The following is a 27,991-nucleotide window of genomic DNA, read 5'->3' as shown; positions in this document are numbered from 1 at the left end:
TAAAACAGAGGAATAATCAGAAAATGTATTTATTTCTGACAAATGAGCCCTTAAAAAACAAGAGCCAGTATTTACAATGATGTCCTGGACAAGTGCATTTTATTTTGCCAGGACGAAGATACTTCACTTTGGTCACAAGATCTAAAAGACGCGGTTGAACTTCCAAACTTGTGGGGGGTTTTTTCAGGTTTTTTTTGCTTTTTTATCAGAAGTTTAAAAATCCAAACTAGATTTCCTTAAAATAAAAGCTCTAGCTGCTGTGACACATTCATGGTGTGTTGGAGCTCCCACCTTTAATTCCGTTAACGTCTGCTCAAACACTCACTTGTTAGACTCACATTTATTAATAAACATTATTCAGAACATGGATTGGGCAATTGGCAGAAAGAAAAAGAGTTGTATCTTTTTTGGATTCCTAATTCCAGAAAAAAACGGATATGTACACACATTAAATACAAAATAAAAGCTCTGCTTTTTCATTACAATTAAAAAAAATGCAATCAAACACAGATTAGTGTCAGTATCACTGCATTTGTATGTCATTACATGTTTCCAGTGCAAAGGAAGACAATAGATTTGATGTCAACAATGGAGGAGGGGGCAGAGTCACAGATGTATGTGAAGAATATGGCCTCCGCTTTGCTTCAGCTGATAAACAACTGGCATGTATCCAGAGCCAACTAGATCTTCTCCTCCTTTATTTTGGTGAGCAGCACACAAGAAGAGGGGGAGATAGTCGCAGAAATTGAGGGGGGGGGGTCCGGTTAAAGTGGAGGGGATTTCAACGTAGGCCATCTGTGAGGGAGAGTGGGAACATGGCGATGGCGGTTTCTCTCAACAGGAGCAGTTCCCGCAGCCCTTCACGCTGTTCAGGATCTCCTCCTGCAGTTTCTTCCTCTCCTCCTCCTTCTGGGACAGCCGCTCGGCGGCCGGCGCGCTCGAGCTCTTCCTGCTGTTGAGGATTTTGCTGTTCTGTGCGTTCCACAGCTCGGCGTACAGGCTGCCGGGGGTGTCGAGGAGGGCCTGGTGTGTGCCGCGCTCCGCCACTTTGCCCTGCGAGGGACAAGAAAGCAGGGAGGGCTCAAAAACTAAAAAACAACCGAGTCTTATAGTTAGCGCCGCTTCATGACCACACAGCGCTGACCACACTGTGCAGAGAGTCACCTCCCCCCCTCCACAAATCCCTGCCGCCTCCCCAACAACTGTTGCGTTCCTCTAATAAAAACAAGCGCTCGCAGACACGAACGTTTCCACGCACGACAAACACACACACGCGTCCTTCCCACGCAGTGAAACACAAACTAAGGCGCCCCACCACCACCTCTCCCCCCCACACACACACGCCTCCCATGAGCAAGCAGAGGTGTTGGCATCATCTTTAGAGCACCCAAGACGAGCATGTGACTGCATCCGCTCATTATTTTAATGAGCACCCCAGGCAGTCCTCTGCTGGTGACACTAGCAAACGCTATGGCGACATCACACGCAAACGTGCCTCCTCGCTACGACCCTCTGATCCCCGCCATCTGACTCGGGAGCGCCAAACAAAACGCGCTCGACTCGCCCGCGTTCAAAGAAATCCCTTCTCATTTCATCCTCACACTCGAGCACTGGAGGAAAATGTCACTTCACCTGTGTTACGTTCTAAATTAACTCTTCCTTTCGGATAATAATTGACTTGGCGCTCATCTTACAGCTTCTCCGTGTCCTTCCAGCCCACTGAATCCAGCAGCCCTTCTCCGTTCACCCAGACATGCTTTTTTTGACTGTTGTGCTGCACATAAAAGCCTCACTTCTCCCACAGTTTAAAAGCTTCAACTGTGACCAAAATAAAAATAAAAAAGCTATATAATCCAGTTTTGCCTTTAGTGCAAAAGCATGTATAGTCCTGGATAAGGCCTCATCAGTGTCTGGGAAGCTGGCCCATACATTATTAGTCACCAAGACAAACAAGACATGCCATCTGACCAAAACAGCTAGTCCAGTCTGACTGCTTTAATGAGCCCTTATGGAGAAAACGATACTTTTTTTTTTTTCTTAGACCAGCAGGCTCCTGTTGTTGTTGTTGTACTTAATGAGAAAAGCTGAACAAAGCAGGTTTTCATCATGTACATTGAGGTAAGGTAACTGCAAATAAATGAGGGCCAAAAAAGAACTCGCTAAATTCTTGTTTGCACATACAAATGCTGGAGGTTAAGAAGACGGACAAATTCTTTTCCCTCGATAGAAATTCATCCAAACTTGAATTGTGCGATAACTATGAAAATAAGCTTTTACCTGGCTGAGCACTAATATCTCATCTGCATCCACAATTGTGGAAAGCCTGTGGGCGATGAACACCGATGTCCTGTCCTTCACCATCTCCTTCATTGAAGTCATAATGTTCTGAAAACAAACAAAGGAAGGCATCTTCATCATCGTCACTCCTGATGCTTCATAAGAGCATACGGCTGATCCGAAGGGAAACAGTTTCCAGCTGCAATAAGAGCGCGTCGAAAAAGCTCATGAATGACAGAATACATATGAAAATCAATGCGCTGTGGTACAGAAACCCACCTTCACATGCTTATCTTTATATAATATGAATAAATAAGCTCATTGTAATGAAAGGCAGAAATCTTTAATCAACAGCTGCAGCTCGAATTTTCTTTCCACTGAAGTTTAGAGAAGCTGGCTGAACTTTCTCATTAAATGTAACATTTACAAAGACTCTGCGGTTTAAGCGGAGATTAAATAGGAGAAAACAAAGGCAGGTGTTATGGGAGTGTGTGAGTGAGCGTGTGTGTGTGTGTGTGTGTGTGTGTGTGTGTGTGTGTGGGGTGGGGGGAGTGTCTCACAGCAGGTAGGTGACGCAGGAGCCAGCAGAATTATTGTGTACCTACAGCAGGTGACCAGGTGGGCGTTTGTTCTGCTAAACGTGTATGCAAACGCAGCGGGGTGTCAGCCAGTGCCTGCTGCACCGAACCGGCATTTGATGGTTACGCTACGGGTGTGTGCTGGTAGTGAAGGCAGTCAGGATACCTCCTCGGTGATTGAGTCGAGGGACGACGTCGCTTCGTCGTACAGAAGGATGGGCGGGTTCTTGAGAATGGCTCGGGCGATTGCGACGCGTTGCTTCTCTCCTCCTAAAAGGAATTGCATAAAAGGTATGAATATCAAAGTGAAAACAGAAAAAAAAAATCTAGATCTGGCCTCAGCTCACTCATATTTTACCATAAAGGGAGGGCCGTCATTCAGGTGAGCTATAGGGTTCAGTCGGCTAAAACTGACCTCATGTACCGGTAAGGAAAAGTCAGCGGAGCGTAAAGATTTTTCCCACCGAGGCCAACTTGGCTTTTATTGCACGCGGGCGGCGTGTGGCCTCTTAAAAGCGAGCGACTTCCAGCGAGTGTAAACATGGCTGTAGGTGGAAAACACCGATGACGTGAGCCAGGAGGCTCAGAGAACCGGCCGACTCTACCTGAGCTTTCTCATCTCACATACGGTCAAATGTCACTCACAGCAGTCCAGAATTAATAAAAGAAAAGAAAAAAAAACATCTCTGTTTGATCGTTCTTTCACTTGGTACTCTGGAGACAAAAAAAAAAAAGTGGCGTTTCCATCTGGAATGTTCAGTGAGAAAGCTCACCTTTTGACTTACAGGGAATCTATGATCTTGTGAATGAAAACGGATGGATTAAACAAAAAAAAAATCATGTTTTTATCTAAAAAAGAATACATGAATGGAAGTTGGAAATCTGTTTTTGATAAAAAATAAGCTTAAATAATTATAAAAATAATAAAAAATATATGAAATAAATTGAGAAAAAATGAGAATAGACAAGAAAAAGATAAGCGGTAAGGAATGGCAAGACAGTTTAGAAAGACTAGTAAAAGTGAAAACTGTAAAAATATATATATAGGTATTGTAAAAAAATTCTACAAATGTCTGAAAAATGTTAGGAAATGTGCATTTTGTGGGTTGAGGAGTAGAATTGATTTTTCTCAGAAACACTAAACAGTTTGTTCTGATATTTCAACCATAAATAGGAAACGTTCTTGAAAATTCATAATCTAAATGTGTCACCGTTGTCCTCATGCCATTCTTTACACCAAAATCATCCTTCTCTGGTATTGATACGAAGCATTTAAATTGTAAAAGTGCAACAAACCTGAGAGTTTCAGACCCCGCTCTCCAACCTGAGTGTCATAGCCATGGGGCATCCTAAGGATAGCGTCATGGAGGCCCGCTAAGCGAGCCACTTGGTACACCTCCTCTGGTGTGGCATTAATGTTCCCGTACTGCAGGTTGTAGAAGATGTTGTTGTGGAACAGCACAGCATCCTGGTAACAGCGATTCAGAGAAGAAAACGAGGCTTCAGAGAATGTTTTTTTTTTTACTGCAGCACGGAGGGAAACAGAGGACAAAAGACGCATAAAGGAGGATAGGAGGACGAGTGCAAATGACAGAATTAAACATTTGTGCACCATCTGTTCAGAAAGGCCTTTCAGTTCAATGGAAGTGAAAGATACCTAGATTCTAAGGCTTTAAATATGAAATATAACAAAAAACAAGCTTCTCAACAGTCCTTATGAACCATTAAAAAAAGAAAATGTATTTTTAAAATAAAAATCAAGCAAGCAACAGGGGAGATTTTCAATTTGCAAATATTTTAATAAACTCTTAAGAAGGAAATTGCTCACATGCACGAAATCTTTAAGAAAATGTTTCAGTCATTTGCTTAAAGTTTTCTCTTTAGGCCCTAAAATCATTTTTGATAAAGGATTTCTTTAAAACTTTTATTTTTTAACCTTAAGGTTTTATTTTCTTAAACTGTAATTATTAAGATTCAAGACAGTTAAAATCTAAATGTGTTTAGCGGTAATTAGAAATCAGACTTAGATTATTTAAAAACAATTTTTGAAAACATCTGGCTCCATAAATCTGGTTGTACTTTCTGATAATGAATTCCCTCTTTGTTAGCAGTACAAGACTGCTGTCTAATTTCCTGAATCTTGTAGAATAATTAAGAAGACGTTCTCACCAACATCACCTAATTCTTTTACAAATACCCTGGTGTTCTGTTCTTTGCAACATAAAAGTTCTAAATAGGAGCAGCATTTACGTTGGGAGCTCCAGATTCAGAGGAGACACTCACGTGTGGTGTTCATACCTGAGGTACAACGCCCAAAGCCTTCCTCAGGCTTTCCAGGCTGACGTCCCGAATGTTTTGCCCTGAGATGTAGATGTTGCCCTGCTGGGGCTCATAGAAGCGGAACAAAAGTCGCACGATGGTACTTTTTCTGAAAGCAGATACCATCATCACGTCACTTTGAGGGCCATTGACACCCCCCCCCCCCCCCACACACACACACACACACACACACTCCCCGCTGTCCACTAATGTAATGCTCTCATGTGGGTGTGAAGGGAAACACAGCCGGCTGAAGGTACGACTCTCATTCTCTCAAATGTCACGTACCCTGACCCACTGCCGCCAACAATAGCCACTTTCTTGCCGGCGGGAACCTCAAAGGAAACTCCGTTCAAGACTTTCTGGCCTTCCATGTATTCAAAGTAGACATCTTCAAAACGAATGGTGGCGTCCTGTGGCGTGACGGCTAGCGGTGGGGCCAAATCCTTCTCCTAGAAGAACACATCAGAGGAGAGAGACAGGCATGACTAAATAAATAGATAAAATAAAAACAAGAGCACAGAGGTGGAGCGTGGGGCCGCCGGGACACACGTTCACGGTGGATTTGATAGCTGGTCACAGAAGAACCATCAGAATCTCCCCACCGCCCTTCACGGTGACTAAAACAGGCGTGAAACTTTTATTTCCCACTGAGTTCAGCTGTTGTGCACCGTGATGCATTCAAGGTCACAACCTAATTAAAGAATACCCTGCCAATCTTTAATGTCAGTAAATAGGCATTTTGGATTGCTCATCATAAAAGGATACATATATTTTGTGGTTAATTTTGAAGTTTAAAGCTTTTCATGTAAAAACAAGTCTGTTTGTTCCACATAAAAATCTTTCTGCTGTAAACGAACTACCGGCCATCACAAGCAGAAGAATATTACAGATGAGTGAAACATAACTGGACGGATTTCTTTCTTCTGCTCATGCCAGTGATGGAAATGGCCTTGTTGGGTGGGAGGCAAAGGAAAGGCACTTAAGTGCTCTTTTATGATGGCAGAGGGTTGGATTTAAGAGGAGAATAAAAAAATATATGAAGAAAATGTCCAGCTAAATGAAGCCAGGGAACAAATGTAAGGCTTATTAATTATAATCTCAAACACTGACATTTAGAGGTTTTTAATGGTTAAGAATGAATGGCGTTAATGATTTAATGCATAATGTGTGATTAATACACACAGATGATACTGTTAATATACTGATGAACTGGTTTAAAGGTAAACTATTCACACATAAATGCTGCAATAATGAGTCAAACTGAGAGCCTTGAAGTCAGACGGGCCTGAAGCATGGTTCAGGTGAGCTCTCTCATTCAATTAAACAAATGTGTAGTCTTCATTACATTTTCTTGTTTTCATTTTGTTTTTAACCGTTGGAAAAACACTGATGGATCGTGTTCTTCGAGATGCTGAATATGCTGTAGAGGTCAATATATATCATTTATAAATGTCACAAAGTTTGGTGATGTAAATATATATTTATGTACAAATTAAGCGCAAATTCAGTTTCACATGGTGGGCAATTTTTTAAAGAAATGTGTTCCACGTAAGACCAAAACAGGGGTTACAAAAGGAAAAGCCAAACTATGGGAAAAAAACCAAAATTATACTCAAAAACAAGAGCTTCCTTGTTTTAACTTTAAAAAAAGTGTTATACAACACTAATTTAATATGATTAAAAAATACTTATGAATGTGTTTACCGTATATACGTTTCAGATGCCAAAGAATGCAATAACAAGAAAAAATATTATTTAGGTTGCACTTTTGAGAGACATTTTATTTAACAAAATACAGAAACAAGACGGAACATTTCATCTTGAATATTATTTTAAATCACTAAATCCATTGAATTCTTTATCCTCTGAGTCAAATCTGAACATCCCTACTTAGGCTGGCGCTGCTTCTTCAGGCTCCTTTCAGTAGCAAATATTGATGCACACACCTACAGTGTGTATTATTAACGAACATGTGAGCTGATTTATTTTTAAAAAATGACATACAAGTTGCACCGCCGGCCAAAATATGTAAAAACCCGCGACATACTCCAAAGAACATGGTAAGTTGTGTAACCTTTAAATTAGAGCTCAAACTAACAATAGACAGTCTTTGGCTTTAACCATGTCTACATTTGTGATTGGAATTTGTTGCGTTTGTTGACAAATGTGTTTTTTAGTGTGCGACTGCCTAAACTGAAACGTAAAGAGTGTCATTACACCGTTTAACAACAGTTTTGTCTTCTTTTTGTTTTTTTAAATCAAGCACAGTTTTTATCTGGACAAAGAGAATTCTCAGGATGAAATCCATGTGATGAAAGGGTTCATCACCTTTTTATTTAATTGAACGAGTATTTAAAAAAAGGAACAAAAGAAGCTAACCGTTACTGCAGAGAAGAGAACTGGATGTCAGGTCGACAAGTTACCTTGATCTTTGTGTCGACGTTCAGAAGGGTGAATAGTGTGTTCATGTCTATGAGGGCCTGCCTGGTCTCTCTGTACACCGTACCCAGGAAATTGAGTGGGAGAGACAACTGGAACAGCAGGCCGTTCACCATCACCAGGTCTCCCACAGTCATGTTACCTAAAGAGAACAGGGAGCAACGTTTAGCAAAGCAGCTCCATTTCAACGCGCCTGGATGTGAAAGCCTGACATCCTAAATAAACAGCAAACAAATTCCCTGTTTGAAGTTGTGATCACAGAAAGAGCATCCCCACCCCTCTGTGATTTAATTTTCTGCAACAATGCTATTGTATTTCCTGTGCATGCCACTTTTTTCATCCTTGCTGTGCTTTGTTCTCGTTCAGCGTCTGTAATCAGGCTTTTTCTTGTCAGTTTTTCTGTTCTGTGAAGCTGACAATATCTCTAATAGGGCTTCTAGTGGAAATGACTGACAGAAAGATGGAGAAATGCCTCCATGTGAGGGTTTTTCTTCATTTTTTACTTGCATGTTTAACCCAAAAACCTCAAACTTCCTCACCTGCTGCGATGCCTTTGCTGGCCAGTAGCATAATGGCAGTGAGGCCGACGCTGAAGATGGCACTCTGACCAAAGTTGAGCATGGCGAGGGTTGACGTGGTTTTTAGGGAGGATGACTCATACAGCTTCAGGTAGCCATCATACCTTTCAGCTTCGTACTTTTCATTGTTGAAGTACTGCAGGCGAGATGAGAAACATGTAGAGGAAGAGAGGAGGGGGGCACAGGCCAGAGAAAGGAGCGACAGATCCACAAAAGGATGGAAGGAAAGTGCAAATGTGGAGAGTGTGGAGGGGGAGAGAGAGAAATGTGGTTGCGGTTAAAGGTTAAGGGAGCACGGAGAGCAGTGTCAGGCAGATAGACATTTGAGCTCAGCCTGCCTCAAGGCTGCATTTGTTCTCAGCGCCCGCTCTGAACGTAGTCTGGCTCTCAGACTGGCCTCTGAAGCGCTTCTTCATGTGTCTGTAACTTCATCTGCTCCCGACAGATTTTAAAGGACTTGAAGGGCGATGGAACAAAATCCAAAGTCTGCCTCGCTGAGCAGGCGGTGGATAACAAGCTTTGGCAGAGAACAATGGCTGTGGTAAAACAATACTTCCAAATATTAGGCAGAAAAAAAAAAAAATCGTCAATGGTTTGGACACAGAAGCTCTGTATTACTGTATCGATCTGGGTGAAAAATGGCTAATAAAAAGGTTAATGAAGAAAACACATTTTAAATTACCCTCCAAAAACACTCGACATCGCCCCTATTTACCAAACGTTGTTGAAAAACTGCTACTTCTTCAGGCTGCATCAATTATTGTTCGGCTGCTCTGGCTAAGTGGGTGATTTTCTTCTCCAGCTAACAGTTGTGGTTCTGTGCAGCTACAGACTTGGCATCAATTTGCATTTAAGGTAACACAGCGAATCACAGAGGCCCGCACAAACACACACACACACAGACACACACACGGGAGAAAGTAGCACAAGGAGGACAAACTGAAGCTGTGCAAGGCGCCGCGCTCAGGTTCTTCATCCGAGCCTTTGTGGAAGTGGAACGGATTTCTGAGTGGGTGGAGATCTAATTACATATGCACACTCACAGCTCAGAGTGATGCTAAATCTGGCCACATTGACACAGATGACACAAAATAACACAGAACAAAATGTTAAGAAAAACAGGACACAAGACAATAAAAGTGCAATGGTGGCAAAAAAATGAATAAATAAATATATAAAGGATAAAAAGCATTCATTATACGAGTAAAAGGAGGAACGCATTGTAAGGTTCTTTGCAAAATATTAAAATGGCATTGTGCTATATGAGGTCTTACTTATAAAAAGGCTTAAAAAATCCGCAATATGCACATTGTGAAACGGTAAAATAAAAAAAGGTTGAGGCATATTTGTAACATGATGCTACACAGAAATCATCCAGAGCTTTAACTTAAGTTTCTACGCAAAATAAAAGCATGAGTAAAAAATACAGTTTTTAGCAAAATTGGACTACAAGGCAGAAAGGTCTAGCCATCTAAAGATTAAATAATAATAGTATAATATTAATAATATAATAATATCAAATCATGTAAACAATTGTAAAAAAATATTGAATTTAATCCCATTTAAGATAAACAGTAGCAGCTGATAAGTAATTGATTTACAATTTTAAACTATTTTTATGTGACATTCAACAACAAAAATTGCAATTTTTGTTGCAACACAAATATAAAAAGGCTTTTTTTCCTATTCTAAACAAACACTCAATTATTGATTTGATATATTTCTACCCTGTGAAACCCAACAGAAACTGACGAGGAATCACAGAGCATCTTCCAATGTAAACCCAGCCTCTGAAAGTGTTTTTTCATATTTATGGTGATGCTTTCGTGGATTTTTTATGCCCTGTGTTTATATTTCCAATCCTTGCTTGAAACATTTCATTGACATCAAACATTATGACGTTTAGAACTCTGTTTTCTGAAAAACTGCTTTTTGTTTTTAAATCAATTTCCTCAAAAACATAAAAAATTAAACCGTTTGTAGAATTGATTTGCAAAGGTTTTTCTTTCAGGATTGATCTGAATTTAAACATTAAATTTATTAATCTAGTAGCAAGATAAGCAGGAGTTTAAAAACCTATGAAAATGTATATAATTATACTGTGATAAGTAGCAACCACGTGGAACAATAAAGCAATCCAGTAATATATATTTCCATTGGTGAATACTAAAAAATGTAGAAAGATTGAATTTTCTAATAGAAAACAAAAACAAAGTTAGAAGCAGCCATGTTAATAAGGTTTTAGAGAGAACTGAACTTAGCAAAGCCTGACTGTGTTGTAATGTATTATAAAAGCAGGCAAAGATGAATTGTGTGCTACTTCACCAGCCCACAAAAACTCATAAAATAACCCAGACTAATATTTTCACCCGGTCTTTATGGCACCAACTATTGAGGAGCACACGCAGTCTGACAATGTCAAACAATGAAGACCAAGGATTTCACACAAATTTAAACAACACGAACACATATAAACAGAACCAGAAATTAAACCATTAAGTTAAAATTACATTTTCAAAAAATATATAGTTGTTTATTGTTTGCTAACTTCTCCTTTGCTCTGACGAAAACAGGAATGGCTGCAGGAATTAAAGAGTTGCTTTTAACAGGTGGAAGCCTCAACCTTGAATCAAAGGGAAGAGTCTGAAAAGGGGTTTGCTGGCATCCGTCTAAAAGCTTTTAGCCTCCTTCCCTTGTCTGCTAAAGACATTTAAAGCAGGCGCTCTGCTGTACAGGCAGAGTCCGGCTATTTATTTTCACTATTTTGTGAGTTCTTTGACTCTATTCAGAGGTTCCCATAACAGCACATCACTGAAAAACCAAGTATGGACTTTCTCTTCGATTTGGATAAATAAATAAAAAAAGACAGAGAAAGAGTTTGTCTTTTTTTAAGTGAAACTGGTATTTTTTGGTTTAAAATTGGTGTCTTATCAATAAAGGTCCCATTACTTGTACTTCAGCACAGATTCTACCAATGTAATAGCGGGGCTTCTGTCTAAAATCAATTCCTTTGTCATTTTTTTGTTCCATGAAAAAAATACTCTGCTGAATTTGTTTTATTCTTAATGGAAAAGATTAATTTACAAAATAAAAGAAACAGTGCTGTGTTAATAAACAAGCAAAATAGCCTTTTTTTTATTTGCCGTAATAACATCATAAAACATAAAGATGCCAGGACTGTGTTTTCCCTGTTGGAATTACTCTGTATCAGCAGAGCATTTATGCTCACTGGAGTCTCACTCATACCATACCAGAAATATAATACTCATACCATAAATATAATACTCATACCATAAATATAATACTCATACCATAAATATAATACTCATACCATAAATATAATACTCATACCATAAATATAATACTCATACCATAAATATAATACACATGTAGAGGAGCAGAGGGCGAATTGAGCTCAGTTTGTCCATTTAATTTAATGTCTTATGACGTTTGTGAGTCATCACATCTGAGGGGAGCAGATTCTTAAGAGAAATGATTGATGTCATCATACCATAGAATCTGCTCAATGTAAACACTTTGATGTCCGCCACCAGGATTTTGACAGAAGACAAGCTTGCTTCCCTTTGTCCTAAATTCCGACAAAAGTAGCTGCAACCAATCAACCACACTTTCCGGGCTTGTTGTAGGGCACGCCCACATTTTATGCTTCAAATCAAGAGATCAGAGATCTAAAAAGATCAATTGAAAGAAAAACAAAATGCCCTGATATGAGATGAGGTGCCAGGTTTGTGTTCAAACCTGCTATGATTCAAAAAATGAAATCATAACTGACTACAAAACAAAAAAGAAAACGTTTTTTAACTGTGCCATAAGTCCGGTGGTAATCAATTTGCCATGTTTTAGTTCAAATTTGGTCTCAATTAAATGCTGACAAACATGACCTCTATCCCTGGCAGCAGCAAAATAGTTTTAGAGCAGTTTTTTCCCGTGTGAGAGAATAGAAAGAGTTTCACAAGTAGGAGATTTACACTTGCAAAAACAATCTTAATTTGTCAATCTCTTTTTGTTTCATTAGCTCTAACAAACGAGGCATTTTTCCTCTTTCTTATTATGTTACATTTGTGGTTAAATAAGAAGAAAGTTAAATTCCTGTTTTTGTGCTTCTGCTAGTTATTTTCAAGTACTATAGCAATAATTTGAGACAATCAAACTTGATCTTAAAGAAAATGACTTGGGCGTATTTATGTTACATTTGGACTCTGGCAAACACTTTATGCAAGTAAATGAATCTACAAGTACATACATTTCAGAAGCTCGATTTGTTTGATCATATTCTAATTCTGATCTATTGCAAAAGTGTTCCCAGTGGTTCCTTAATTATGATTCTACAGTTTTTAGCCTAAATCAAAAACCTTTTATTTTCTAGGACAAAGTTTCTGCAGAGCGGCAGGAGTTCATTAGAAAGTCGTTTCTGAGTTGTGAGCTGAGCGTTGGCATAGAGCAGCTCTGCTCCCACATCCTGTCCTCCATCTGATGACATGCTGTCCCACTAGCTTACAGCTCCTCACAACCTCACAACATTACTGGTGCAACAACAATGGGGAGCAAAATTGGAGCTATTTTGTCTTCCACATTTCAGTCTGAACGAAGGGTTAATGCTATTGTAGATTGTTTTTTTTCTTTTCTTTTTTGGCATGAACAATACACAACTGTTGTCATTTCTATCCAGCCTTTAAGTTTTGAGACAGATAAAAGCTCAGACGAGGAAAACAAAGACGTACACAAGTGGATGCATCAGAATGGAGCAGAGGAGGGAGCTTGTAGCCCGCCCAACATATTTTCTACGTGACAAATATGATCTTTTTCAAATTTGAATAAAGAAATACTCACAAATTTAATTTTAAGCTTAATTTTTTAAATATATGTTCTCTGTCATGCCACATGTGAGAAACACCAAAAACATAATTTTCATTGGAGTGGGAATTTAAACGTTATTGCTTTCCGCCCACTTTTGCCCCTATAAACTACACATAGTTCATTTCTAATATAATTAACAAAAGTGACACGGAATAAAGTCAAATAAGTAATTAAATAAACGGTGTGCTTTGCTCAAAAGTGTTTTACTCAAAGTGTTTCGACAAAAGTTAGACCCTTAACTGTAATTGGAAGGTTGGGATTTCAAGTCAATACAAGACTTTTAAATTTTCGGTGGAAATTTATGATTAATTTAAAAGATTAATCCCACAAAAAAATATAACTTTAGTGCTTTAAAGAAAGGTTTAAAAATGATTAAAACCAGTTGGTATTATTTTGTTTTGGACAAATACATTTCTAAATTTCATTCCTTTTTATAAAAGGTTACGGGTAGATTTATTAGCTTTGAGAAATGCTCAAATCCATTAAGTTAATCTTTAAAAATTGTTGCGTTGACAGAAGATGTGAACATTTTTTACGAGGTAAACACATATTTGGTCCATTTTCTGTACGTCTAGGGCCGGGTGGGGGTTGGTTCTTACCTTAACAGTCTCATAATTGAGCAGAGAGTCGATGGCGGCGTTGCCCGCTTCGTTGTCTGCTTTGTTCATCTCTATACGGAACCGAGTCCTGTGTGTGACATGTGCAATAAGGCCTTTCATTAGTACATTTCAGCTGGTGAGTGACCACATTTACTGACCCTGTCAAACAAAAGCGAACCTCACTTATAGATACAGACACAGAAAAACAACACAAATCCTCCATCCTACCTCCACTGAGTGACAAGAATTGTGAAAATAGTATATGCTGATAAGGTGCCCAAGGCCACTGCTGCAAACTCCCCACCACACTTGTAATACTGCAGAGAAGGATGAGAAGGACAGAGCATTTTTACACCTTATTATTGGAAAAAAAATGTTTTTAATCCAGTGTACTTAATACTAGATTAATTTAATTTTTCTGCAAAAAAAAACAAGGTTTGCTAAAATAGTAATTATGCTCCTATTTCAGTCAAACTAAAGTAAAAATGTTAGATTTTGATGGTCAAGAAGCCTTCAGTTCATTTCAAATGCAGAAGGACATTAAACACTACCACACTTAGGATTCATCACAGACACTGATGAACTGCATTTCCACGAAACCTTATTAAACATTCGTATTACCGTCAGAATGTGAATTAGACAATAAACCAGAAATTAATTTGCAGGGAATCTGCAGAAAGGATTGTCAAGGTTACACAAAGTCACTAGGTTTTGAGGCTTGTTTAATTAAAAATCAACGTTTGTGTTTGACCTTTCAAACATGGTCGAGAAACAATTTTGACAGTCTTTTAATACATAGATAAAAATCAGATACAAATGACCTGCTGGGAGTTTGCAGGGATCCTGAATTTTGGCCAATACTGTGAATCAGCATTACTTATGAGATTCTTCTAGCAAGTTGGCTTCAAGATAAAGCAACTAAAAACTCAATACAGTGGTTTTAAAACGTGTTTTTATTCTACAAATGACCAGCTTATTAAGAAAAAAAACTATTTGAAAGCATGAATATATCAGGTTTTTAAATGATGTCTCTGTTACAGGCGAACGGCATCCACTCATGTATCTCTACTCCACCTTTTTTTCATTAAGGCTTGTAGCCTCTATGGAGGCTGAGTTGCTATGCCAGTCACTAGCCAGGCCACCAGGAGTAATGTGGGGTTCAGTGCCTTGCCCGAGGACACTTGGACTTGTGGGTAGGCAGAGGGGGGGAAAGCATTCCCTTGATAGAAGATCAACCGCTCTACCCCTGCACAATGGCCGCCCCACTCTAAAAGACGGCTCTTTTCGTTACATAATAACCGGTTAAAAATATTTTTCTCAAAAGAAAGGGACAAAACAAGAACTGGATTTTTTTTGAGTGACAACGACGACTCCAAACATTGAATTCAATTCCACTTCCCGATCAGACACATTATGCATGTTTGCAGACATTACAAAACAGGTTTCATTCAAGTTCAATTTAATCTTGAATACTGTCAGACTTCTTCTAAACCACACAGTCTGACACTTTTCTTTTTTTCCAGTTCATAAACTCAAGTACTGCAGGGAAGCTGCAGGGTTCAGGATGTACAGAGCTCCTGCTTAAGCTGCAAACTGGAATAATTTAGAAAATTCTTTGTAAACAAACAATACTACAATACTGATACTTTTAAATCAATCAAAGGCGTCTTAGATGATTGTCAACAGCCTACTTGAAAAGTTCAAGTCACACTGCTGCTTTTCTGGGAAGACAAAGCTTTTGATCGCCATCAATCTCATCCCTGGGACTCACCAAAATAGCACTGACGAGGAACATCTCAAACACTGTGGGTCCGAGATTGAAGACAAGAGCACTGAGGACAAAGGAGATGCCCCGTGTGCCGCGGTCAATGGCCTTGGACAAAGCCCCTGTCTGGCGGCTGAGATGGAAACCCAGATCCAGATTGTGCAGGTGTAAAAAGACATTCTTCGCGATGCGCCGGATGGAGCTCTGGGCCACCTTGCCGAACACGGTGTTCCTCAGCTCGTTGAAGAGGGCCGAGCCCGCTCGTGAGACACCATCTGGGATATCAAAGAAAACAGAGAGCTTTGGGACACCTGGTGTGAAAAGCCGTGAGGTTTAAACAGTGGAGCTGCTGCGTGATAATCTATCATCCTAAGCACAGACGACAGTTATGAAATGAACTATACTTTCCTGGCCCATTAAATGTGACACAGCGCACTGAGGCAGCTGAGACTGGATAGGTTATACTACTCAAGACGGCAATGAAGCTTGTGTAGGGTGGTGAAACTTTTTTTTTTTTTTATCATCTTATGTCTGGAAGTATTCAAATATGTCAGCAGTAGTGTACTCTTATTACATAGTAGGGAAGTCTTACTAGAGTACTTAAAGGATAAAATCTGGCAAATGAATAGAAGCACACAAATTATTTTAAAATATGCTATAAGCAACAATAAATACATCTAGCAATAGAAAAACCTGTTCAATTAGAGTAGTTATTTTTATATAAAACCAAACTTCTTGCCAGCTGAGGCATCAGCTACAGAAAATAAAAGCTGACATTTTTGCCAGAAGACACAATCTCCAGGACTACTCGTATTAGATGGGGAGATGCGAGAGGAGTGGAGGACCAGTCAAGAATATACGGTACATGAGCTTTTTGAGCAAATCCAACAAAGACTGCTGAAGAATTAATTCCAATTCGATAGCATTACAAACTCATGATGTGGCCTCTTTAAGCACATTTAAAGTTCCACTCCAATCATCTTTTTCATCTATTTTAAAATTGTTCCCAGTGGTCTTTTAGTTATGATTATGCCGTTTTTAGTTTCATTTTAAAAACTTGTGTCGTTTTCCAGGATTGGTTTCTGCAGAGTTCATGGCAGTTGTTCATTGGAAATCTACCTCTGGGTTTTGCTGTGGAGCAACCCCACCCCACTTCCTGTTGCTGAGAGCTCTCTGTTACACGCTCCCCCTCACAGCCCCAACCTAACATTACCGGTGCAACAAATATGGCGAGCAATATTGGAGCCATCCAGCCGTACAGGCAGATACCAGCTCAGATGAGGAAACCAAAGATGTACATGGATCTGTTTGTCTACAAGTGAATGCATCAGAATGGAGCGGAGGAGGGAGCTTGTGGCCCTCCCAGCATATCATCTATGTAACAAATAGGATCTTTTTCAATCTTTTTTTTTGTCTGCTCCTGATTCATGATCATGAGTTCAAAGAAATAGGAATTGGCTCACATAAAGAAAAACCTAGCCAAAGTGCTTCAGCCCAATAAAATCAACAGCTTCACACATAAAAAAACCTGATTTGATTTGGCGCTGCTGGTAAATTCTTATGCAATCATAGAACGAGCATGACCATCGCAAATTGATGCGAGCCTCAGTTTGAATAGTACATCGTCTTCCTGGGGGGATTTCACCGTGTTGTGAAACACAAAAGTCAGGGTTGATAATCCCCCCCCCACCCACTAGTCCAGCCAGGCCCAGCTCTGCTCAGCTCTGCTCAGCGCTGCTCTTCACGGGGCTGTAATGTGGCGTTAAATAGGAATGCTCATCTAATGAACAATGTGTCCACATCTGACAAGGTAGGATGAGCACTGTGCTGCCAAATTACTCCAGTCACTGTGAGCTTCACATGCAGGGACTATAGGAAACACTTAAAGGCCTATTTGAACAAAAAATAAAAGCTTAGAAAAGTAAAAAGGGTTAAAGAAGGAATTTCTTTGGCACCGCTTTGAACAAATTCTGTTCTGGGAAGCAAACTGAAGAGCCATCAACACATACGAGTGAGTTGTAGGGATTGAAAGCCGTGAACTTGTATGCAGAACGACTCCTAATGCAAATATGTGAGAGAAAAAGAGGTCTCAAGCAGCACTGATATGAATGTGGTGGGAAAGGTTAGCCTGCAGATAACAGTCTCACAGCCCCCTCCCCTCTGATGTGCACGGCACCTGCCAGAGTAATACAAGTCTGGGACTTACAGCCAATCAGCACGGCCGTTGTCATAGTAGCCACGGTACTTGGCGCGTCATTCAGGTTCAGCATGTGCCCCGACATCTGGTTAAGCTCGTCTACTGCATACTTAAACATGAAGGGCACCATCACATTGGTAAGCTGGAACAGAGAAAAGCATTCATCATCAGTAAAAACTGTGACAAAGTCAATTACAGATCAACATGAAACTGTATTTTTTTTTTAATGTAGTTACTTTTTTTAGTTGAAATAAAAGAAAAGAAAAGGTAAAAAAGAACAGCGGGTCAAGAGTTTGGCGGCCCGGTCTAATCTGCAGTTTCTTCAAATATTTTCCAGCATCGGAATACGTTGTGCGACTAGCTTGTCCTTGGGTAGAGTTCAACTGCCGGTGGCACAAAAGGCCAGGCAGTGGATTCCAAAAGACCCTCGTGCAAAAGTCACAAATGAAGCTCTGCATTTGGGCTTTTTTTTTGAGAAATGCTTCCAGGGGCCATATGGACTTGGCAACAGAACCACGCAGCTCTGGAAGTTAAGAGTCTTTTTTTTAAATCAATCAATCAATGTCCGTATAAATTACCGGTACACCAAGTATGAGATGTTATTCAAAATTGGAAAAGCTAACGGTTTATAGCAGCACTGTCCAGAAAGAACTTTCTCATCTAGCTGAGGTGTGACGCTACTCCAAGATCTGTCCTCTTTCATAAATGTACACTTGGAGAGCCCCATTCACCTGCCAATAGAGCCAAATCCATCCATATATTTGCCAAGTGAAGTAAATACTACTTATCACACAGATAAAAGTATCTGATATTGAAGTTTTGCAGCTAAAGTACCTCTCTAGTCAATCAACCACTTACTGCAAAGACTATAGTTTGTTCACGGCTGTTCAAACAGGCAAAACTGCTGTCATGTTCCACCTGCACCCTGGATTACTGCATGTTTTTGCTGCAGAATTGATGGTGGCTGAGTCGACTGCTGCCCCTCTGCACGTGCCAAAAGATTTTCAGGGAGATTGGGGTCTCGACTGTGGCAGCCAATTTGTGTTTTCAAATGATGCATCGTGCTCTCTGAACCGCACGTTCACAAAGTAAGCCCGGCAAATCCTGACTTTGTCATCGCAGGAATATGCTCAAGCCATCGGGTAACGAGAAATACAAAAATTCAATAGTTGAGGGGAGGGATCTGCCCATTCGTAAGATCTGGTAGTCGGCTAACAGAAATTGTTGACACCTGAAACATATCAATGAGCCCTGGCCTGCTCTTTTTCTATCTGTTCCCAAAAAAGCATTCAGCTTGTGGTGTTCCTTTGGCCCGGCTACTTTTATCAAATTATTTTTTTAATTACCGGTAAGCTTTTTTTTTTTTTTTAATCCCCTCCTGAATGTACAAAAACAGAAACTAAGAACAAACACATCTGAAAACATTCAAGCACAGTGGAACAAAAAGTCAATCATTGTTCGAAATAGAACTGCCAAACATCTCTTTGATTAACAAAAAAAAAACCTGTTGTCAGCAAACCTTCTGCATCTTTCCCTCCAAACTACATTAATTAGTTCAATTCCATTCACTCCATTATAAAACATGGAAACACCTTCTTGGTCTTCTGTTTCCAGGTGCTTATTTGGTTCTTGAAGGAACCCATTGGTCCTGGACAAAAACTGCACAACAATTTTTTATGACATTTACGGCCCAACGGAACCCTGGACATGACGTAAATGAATTGTTCTGTCAAATTAATGATTTATGGCCCTGAATTAGTGTTTTTTGCACATAAACTTGTATTTCATGGCCACCGACTAGCATTTTGTGTGCACAATTACTATTTCATGAGCTCAAATTAGCATTTTAGTATCTTCAATTCTTACTATTAATTTGAGCTCATAAAATATGAATTTGTGCCCACAAAGAGATAATTTGTACCCACTGATTTGTGCACACATAATGCCAATAAAAAGCTCATTTGGGCCCAATAATGACTCATTTTTGCCCGCAAAATACTAATTTGTGGCCACAAAATGATAAGTTATGGTCACAAACTGCTTGAGTACACAAAATACTAATTCCTGGCCTCAAATTATTCATTTTAAAAATTCTTAATTTAACACTTTGTTTTTGTTTTTTGTCGTTTACAGACCTTCGTACCGCCTCAATGAACCTCTTCAATATCTTAACAAATGAAAGCAGATAAAACAAAAAAAGCGGATGAAGGTTTAAGCTTTTCAACATCCCCCAAATTCCCTCTAAAACTGCACAATAAGGAAGTTCTCTTCTTAGATTTATCTTTTGAAGCAAATTCTAAACTCTGATCAGTCTTACCATCAACCTTTATAGCAAGCAGCTGTGGAATATTTCTTTTTGGGTGTTATTAGTCAGATCTAAGCTTCCACAATCCTTGTTATGACTTATCATTTAGAAGAGAAATCTAACATTGCTCATTGGTGTGTAACGAATAATGCGTTTCTCCCAGACTGGCTCTGCCAGTGCAGCAGAAGAGGCTGGTGATTCCTGCTAATAGAATTGAAATGGTCATTAAGGCTAATTAAAAGCACGGGGACAGCTGTATGACTCAGGCTGGGCGGTCCGCTGCACATTAGAGCACATAGAGAACACTGCATCGCAGAAAGAAAAAAAAAAAACCACTCATTTCAAACCCGTTTCATTTGAACCAGCCAACCCTGAATATGTGAACATGGGGGGGGGTATTTTTAGCTCCTTGTCTCGTGTCAAATCCAGCATATTTCTTTATCACATCTTTATGCCTGAATGTATCAAGGCTTCTTGTACAACTTGCTTCGGCGCCAGGGGTTTAGCTTTTTCATTGCTGGGCATTCCTCTCAAAAACCTGCAAGCGTACCCATCAGGCGAAACAATATCTGCCTTTTCCGCTACCAAGACAACAGAATCTGGCGCAAAAATAGCCTGAGCCCATTATCACAGACCCAAAACATGTCCTCAATTTTAACCACTATTGCATGACAAGGTTGGATGTGCTCTTTTAATCCATTAACAGGAACCGCTGGAGATTAAACTGACACAGTGTCAACCTGTACCTGGCAATATGTCATCCCGTAATAGAGATTTGGTGTCAAGTAGCAGGGAAAAAGGCCTTCGGGCTATGGTGAATTAGCTTTACCTTAAAGTATGACATACAGAGTGACAGAGAGTCAGAGGGGGCTTCATCTGAAGCCAACTTGTATGTAATCATTTATTTGCTATGAAAATGTCACTGATAAAGTGGCTTGCAGAGGTGGCGTGCACGCTAACTCGATAATTATGCAGTTGATTTCAAATTGCGGCCACACAGTCGGTGCTTGGGAGTTCAAACAGACAGAGTGGTGAAATGGAGGTTAACTCCAGCAAGGCAAAAAAACAAAAATAAAAAGTAGGAGTAGATGGGAGTGCTTGTGCACGTCTGTCGCTCCTCAGCACACACTGGAGGGAGCCGTGCTGGGCGGCAGCAGGACGCGTTTATTTAGCGGCTTTGAATTTGTAATTGTGTTCCAGGGTGTAAATTAGACACCATCAACAAAAGGAAGAGGAAGCATGTCTTTTACTGATTGATGCATGCAATTAATTATTTAAAAATCTATTTGAAATGCACCTTGTTTAGTCTTCTGCAAGTTCTTTGTCAAATGCAATCCCTTTTGGTGAGAGTTCATGATATTAAACCATTTGTTTGAAAGGCGGACTCCTTGATTTTCCTAGCCCAGCTGATACTGCAGTGTTTTGCACAGTTCTTTGGCCTGTTCTCTGACAAAGATTTATTACAGATAAAAGACATTTACTTTCAGATTTGAATGTAATGCTTTTTAATGATTTATTTATAAAAATGGTTGATCACTTGATGAGTTGGATAGAAATTATTTTTTGTTTTCAATTTCTCTCAGTTTCTAAAATTTCAACAAACAAAACTAAACTAAAAGACCAGAAAATCTGAGGATCTGACACTAGGTAAAAAGTCAATCGTGTAAGCTATCTATAAAAACCATTGCAACATTTGTTATGTTTATATACACTGCAAAATCAGGCCCCCTATAAATGAGTAAATATTCTTTAAATTTGAGTTTTTTTCTTTAAATAAACCAAAAAAAACTCTTCCAGTGGAGTAAGAAAAATGATCTCACCACTAAGACATGCTGTCTAAGACTATTTTGCTATTTAAAACGTCCTTTATAAGATCATTTCTCTTGCAAGAGACAATTTTTCTTGAAATGAGGGTCTTTCTACTTTCTATTAATTCAGTATTTGGAGTGTACCTGTGACTTTCAGGGGTTTTATTTTCTGCTCCCAAACAACCATGTTTACTTGCTCCCATCTAGGAAGACTTCTGCATAAAAATAAATACCATGGGTTATGATCATAGTGAGTGCATCTTATCAGAGCACAAACAGCACATGAGCACGCTTTTCAAAGCAAGTCTGTTTCCCAGCAGCAGTGCCAAATAACAGCAAGGAGCTGCTGACAAATACAAGCCGTTGTGATGTTTGCTGGAGCTGGCGATGCACCATTAACTCCATCGTGTCGTTTCCCCTCGTGTTGGGCGAAGTTTTGGGAGGAAAAAGAGGATTGTTGTGTCAAACTGACTCGTGCAGCGTTTGCTGAGCTTTTCGGGGGGTGGGGGGGGGGGGGGTGTTTCCAACACATCAAACATATCAGTCACTTTAGAAGTTTATATACGCAACAACAAAAGAGGATGGATTCCAGAGAAAATGTGTTATTCGGGACTTTTAGTGGAATTTGTAGAATTGCTGCATCTTCATGAAACCTAAAAAACAAATCTCCTGATGTATCCTTAAAAAGTGAACACACACACATTTTGTGTGTGTAGACACCTTAATCAGAAAAAAAATGACAGTGGAAGAGGCAGTTTGTGACTTTCTCCATCAGCTGACACGTTGCACATAAACCGTGATGTTGCAGAATTTTTCTTCCCATTCTGCAACTGCGAGCTTCTATCAAACCCTCCCCCCTGGATGATTGGGATCTAAAAGACAGGCGAACACTCATCACTGTCTGCCGTTAGTAAATTGTGATGCAAAACAGCTAAGAGTGTAATTCAACTCAGAGATATCACAGCAGTTTTCCCCTGATGGGATAAGAGTCGCTGCCGGAAAAGGAGGCGCCGTTTGGTGATACCATCCGCCACCGACAAGCTATAATTCAAAGTATGATCACAAACATGTCAACAGTGATTTTCCTGTTGTATAAAAAACACTTCATTCAGAATAATGTCTTAATTTGGTAAACGATACGGAAGTTAAAGACATTTTAGGTGGCTCTCCATCCACCATCTCTTAATCTGAGAATATTTTTAACGTGCATTTTCCTGCAATCACAAGTTTATCTTAAAATACAACATAAAGCTAAATAGTATTTGTAAAAAAAAATCCATATTCTACTACAGAAACTGAATTTAAATAAAAAATCAATGACTTGATGCATCTTAGTTAGATGGATTCATATATCTTGTTACGAACCCAAATCCACTGCACAGCGGGACGAGCCGCAACAAAAACCCAACAGCAAAACGGGACACAGTAACCAAATAGAAGAACCAGCTATCAAGTTTTTAGGTTTTGTTTTGCTTAGTACTCCTGTGGAAAAAAAATAACGGAATAAACTAAATACAGTGATTAAAATTTGTGTCCTTCTTATAATCGAGTCCTTTTATGTCTTTTAAAGAAGCTTGTGTTTTTTTAAAGGAAAACGAAAGGTCGATCTTGCTACTATTTGCATAGAAGCAGAAAAATGCAGGAGATATCACCGATGAGACACGGATTCAAAACCCACCTTAGCTCCAGCAAGCAGGCCCAAAGAGACAGCAACACGGGCCCGCAGGTCTGGTCTATCCTTTGGCCAAACATAAGAGAGCATGGCAGACAGGATCTTGGCAGAATGGACTTCTTTTAGCTGTGAAGAAGACAAAACAAAAACAGTACTTACATAACTTTTCATTACTTTTCAGTTTGACTGGGGGGGCAGTTAACTTTCTATCCAACCTAAAGCAGAGTCTGCCAATAACTCATAACTAATGTGCATTCTGAATTCGGTATGACAATCATAGTGACCTAGAGATGACACACTGAGCAGACACACTGAACATAAAATGCCAGCAGGAGTCTCATGGGAGATCTGGCAGGAGCTGCAATAGGAGACTCTCCAGGTGGACTTGGAGATCCAGTCTGACACTACAAGTCCCAAGAGACACCTGGGCTGTCATCCCAGTTGAGGCTGAGAGTCCACCGGTGCCAACGTGGCTGTTTACCAACGCTGCAACACGCATCTGCTGCAGGGACTCTCCACAGGCCCGGGAACACGCGGTAATTCCTCTAATCAAGTCAATATGGCGGCCGCATGTTACAGTCCCGCACCTCCAAACACATCGCAGGGAAAGTGTGTCCAAAACACCTGCATGTAATCAACACAATGAAGCCCAGCACTGAAGGGAGGCTTTACCAAACTTTAAATGATGCAGCTCAGAAGTGACCAGTTTATCTGCTAAAAAGGCTTCACAAATGATTGAGCCATTAAGCAGATAGACGACTGATTTCTGTAAAATGTTGCACCAAAATCCAGGAGTAACCATTTTAAAACTATTACTTTTCTGGTGATAGGTCAACAATGACATGGATTTAATCTTAAAAATGACTACTGGTCAGAACAGAATACAGCCCTGACACAACTACTGACACTTACATGACATGAAAAACTGTAGAAAAATGGAAATAGCATAATTGTGCAAATCTAAAAGTGGAATATAATATTAACAAATGAATTGTTAACAACCCTAACAATGTTAAGTCAACACTCCTAGCAACCAGGCAACTGTTTTTATTTCTCTAAAAAAGAAAAACACAGCAAAGTAAGGAATGAGAAAGGAAGTTATTTACCACGTTTTTGGGATCTGCATTCAGACGTCCTCCTGCATTTCCGTGCCAACATGTCCGCTTGTCTGTCACCTGTAAATGCTGGAAAAAAGCAAAAAGCAAATGAAATTTGGCCTTTCCGGTCTCCCTTTAACAGCAAACACTGAATCCCTTTGTCCCGGGCTACCTTCGCAGCTTCTAAAATCTGGCGTCTGTTTTCCGTTCGGTTCGTGCTCCATGAGGCTGTGCGTTGGGGATGAAGGGAGTTTAACTGAAACACAAGGGAGAGCTCCTCGTTGGTTTCTGTTTTTTATTGCCAAATGCAAAAAAACTAATAATAATAACTTCTCAAATTAAAAAAAAAAAAAAAAGGGAAACACATTTAACTTAAGCAAGCACATTATAAATATGACATATTCCAGCTTATTATCCGTGCTAAGGTTAGAGGTGAAGACAGAAACATAGAAGCAGAAAAGCTAATTAAGCAAAAGACGGACATATCTAATTTGTTTTAATGTTTTTTTCCCATAAAAACAACTTGTTAAAATAAAGAAAATAAATTGATTCAAAGAAAGTTTAGACAGTTAAGGAGCATGATTCATTATCAATTCAAAGACTGTATAATGTTCATTGTGTGGAAAACAATAACATCACTTTAGGACAACTATGTAGGATGAAAACACACAACCAAATTTACGGCCTGAATATATATAAGATGATGAGGTTGGTGCAACTCAAGCACATCATTTCATGGGACTCACTGTTCTTCTTTTATTACATACTCTGTTTTAGCAAAAGTTGTAGTACGACAAACAAACACACAATATATATATATATATATATATTTGGGCTGCACGATATAAGAAAAACTCGCGATATGCGATATTGGTGATTAATATTGCGATAACTATATAAATCGCGGTATACAAACAAATAAAACAACCAAAAACATAATTTCCATTTCACTGCAACAGTTTAAAATTTATACTCCAACTGACCCTTGTCGACGTAGGAGGCAAACATCAAACATAAAAGGGCTCATCTGATTGATAAACAACGTAAACGGGTCCTTCCGATTGGTTAAATGCATAAAGGGATTTAATTCATTTGTTCAATATTTCAAGCTGCCATGAGATTGTTTTAGCACATTTAAGGTAACCATTTATTGCGATTTTCGCCATCTTTTGCGGTATGCATATTGCACAGCTTCATGTCGCGATAACGATAAATTTGCGGTATATTGTGCAGGCCTAATATATATATATATATATATATATATATATATATATATATATATATATATATATATATATATATATATATATTTCTTTTTATGAATAGTGAGTGGGCAAACACTGGTTCATGCTTTTTTTCAGGATTATCGTTAAGTACATGGAGGTATTATTGAGGTATTGTCGATTGTGTGCAGAGATTTTTAATTAACTTTGAAAAAAGTAAAAGATTTAAACTTATTCTAATCCTTACATAACTTTTTAAATAACAGCATGTAAGTAATAGTTTTTTTAAGGTGTAATTTGATTTTATTCTACATGTCTTCTGGATAAACATACCAGTAGTTGATCATAGCCAATAATAAGAAAAAAAAAAGCCAAACAAAAACACTTCAAACTTTAAGCTCAGAAAAAAATATCCAATCTGTTGTGATATACATGTGTTTAACATTATAGGAAAGGATCACAGTTAAATTACAAAATTGGATGTCATTCACAATTTAAAACAATTTTCAATTCAATGAATAAATATGAAATAACGTCTTAACTTACACACAAAATCAATACTTGGGAGGTGTAAAAACTAACTTTTAACATAATTAATGACTTATAACTAAAGAAATCTTGAACTAAAAACTAATTGAAAGAATGTATTTTTCTTTTTTTATGGAAAACAGACGACCATAGATAGATTTAAAATATTGTTTTCCAAATTCAGATAAATTTGTTGTCAATTTATTAGTTTTGTTTTCTTAGTTCAAAAACATGTTTCGTTGCATTTAATTAGGCCATTGCTTAACTTCACTGATATATTTGTTTAAAAAACCCAAAGTTATGTATCAATATAATATATCTTTCTTTATTTCCATTTCAAAACTAATTCTCAATATTTCTTTAACACAGCTAGTCTTTTATTTTGAAATGAATATGAAAGTTGCTTTGTTGCTCAGTGATTGTTGTTACCAAAATGTTTCAATGCATAAATGTTTTTTTAACAATGTTTCAACTGTTTTGTGTTGTAAAGTAACCATTTTACTTTTAATTAAAAAAGTAAAAAATTAAATATCAATAATTTGTGGCTGTCATTTCTTTGTAAAACCCTCTTTTGTTTGTATGGCCTGTTCCAACACAATGTTTATTAAACAGTAGTTTCATCAGTTCTTTCTGCAACTCTGCAAGGGAGATTTTCATTGCTTATAGGGAAGACTGCATAAGAAATAAAACAAAAAACTATTCTGGACCAGAGTTAATGCCATCAGCAAAGCCCCACCTCTCATTAACTCAACCACGCATGTGCACAACATAAACCAAAACTGTAATTATTCTTGACTGAGCTGGAAAGTATCTAACAACAAACAGCAAACAAATATTCATTTAAAAGCCAAATGCGCAAACCTTGTGGTAACATTATGACAATGAAGGAATCTATATAACTTCTTTTACTACAGAGGAAGCCAAAAATATGCATTACTCCATTTTTTTTTTCTTCATTATAAAACAACTAGATATTTATCACATATTTGAATGTTTTTAACAAAAAAACGTCCTTAAACTGTGTTTTTAAAGAAGCAAGTCACGTGATGTCAGTTACGTCATCTAAGAGTTCAGTTTTAACGGGTGGGACAGATGGACTTATCTGTTAGCCCACTGATACCACCGTCAACATGTCCATTTTTAATGCATGACACCCACGGCGGCTAATATGAAAACAACTTCACCCAAAACCATTTTCGGGAGATTCAACCCAGTGTACACGTCTTTATAACAAACAAACACTTTGTAAAACGACATGACACTAAATAAATGTAATAAATAAAATATAATAACATGGTCTTAAGTTAGCAAGTTAGCTTGTTGTGGTTCACACCGAACTTTAATTAATAGGCGATTTAAAAATGTTTTTGGAAAGAAGCACCCTGTAAGCCAGACATTTCCCAAAGTTTGGTTGTTTTGTTAGCTTTCGAGTAAGTTTGTTAAAGCCACTTTAATGACTGCCCTTGCTTGGTGGAAACATCTCGTCCTCTCTCTCTCACGCCGGCTGCCTCCTCACTCACCGCATATGTTCTTCGTCGTTGATAATTCGTCCCGTTATTAATGCAACTTTTATCCCAAATGTGATATGAACTTGTCTGCCGAATGAGAAGCGTTAAGGTTCGTCTTTGAACGCGAATGCCGCAATTCAACGACACTAACATCGGTGCCATGTTGACCAAGGAGGAAGCTAGTTAGGCAACACACCGGCTACGTCACTTCCGTCCT

General features: G+C 38.8%; 1 protein-coding gene across 1 annotated transcript; it reads right to left on the bottom strand.

The window, feature by feature from the left end:
• Nucleotides 1-13: 13 nt before the first annotated feature.
• On the bottom strand, nucleotides 14-27,958 carry abcb7 (ATP binding cassette subfamily B member 7). The gene is made up of 16 exons (XM_004073347.4): nucleotides 27,787-27,958; nucleotides 24,688-24,771; nucleotides 24,525-24,602; nucleotides 23,425-23,544; nucleotides 17,643-17,775; nucleotides 15,443-15,711; nucleotides 13,900-13,988; nucleotides 13,672-13,759; nucleotides 8,156-8,330; nucleotides 7,601-7,758; nucleotides 5,463-5,626; nucleotides 5,154-5,283; nucleotides 4,152-4,323; nucleotides 3,022-3,125; nucleotides 2,278-2,385; nucleotides 14-1,053 (listed from the first exon to the last, which is right to left on the bottom strand). The coding sequence occupies exons 1-16, from the start codon at nucleotides 27,934-27,936 to the stop codon at nucleotides 835-837; spliced, it is 2,241 nt and encodes a 746-aa protein (XP_004073395.1). The 5' UTR covers nucleotides 27,937-27,958; the 3' UTR covers nucleotides 14-834.
• Nucleotides 27,959-27,991: the final 33 nt, after the last annotated feature.

This window comes from Oryzias latipes, chromosome 10, assembly GCF_002234675.1.
Source record: "Oryzias latipes chromosome 10, ASM223467v1".
Lineage (NCBI taxonomy): Eukaryota > Metazoa > Chordata > Actinopteri > Beloniformes > Adrianichthyidae > Oryzias > Oryzias latipes.
The sequence above is the reverse complement of the archived record's forward strand: the minus strand, read 5'-3'. Positions and strand labels throughout refer to the sequence as shown.

What these genes read in the sequence shown, in the direction of transcription:
- abcb7 (XM_004073347.4), bottom strand. Translation starts at nt 27,936, where the DNA reads ATGGCACCGATGTTAGTGTCGTTGAATTGCGGCATTCGCGTTCAAAGA. An exon ending in TCCTCGTCAGTGCTATTTTG is followed by an intron (nt 13,989 to 15,442) that starts GTGAGTCCCAGG and finishes CCTTCTCTGCAG; the next exon opens with TATTACAAGTGTGGTGGGGA. An exon ending in ATTCTTGTCACTCAGTGGAG is followed by an intron (nt 13,760 to 13,899) that starts GTAGGATGGAGG and finishes TGTCACACACAG; the next exon opens with GACTCGGTTCCGTATAGAGA.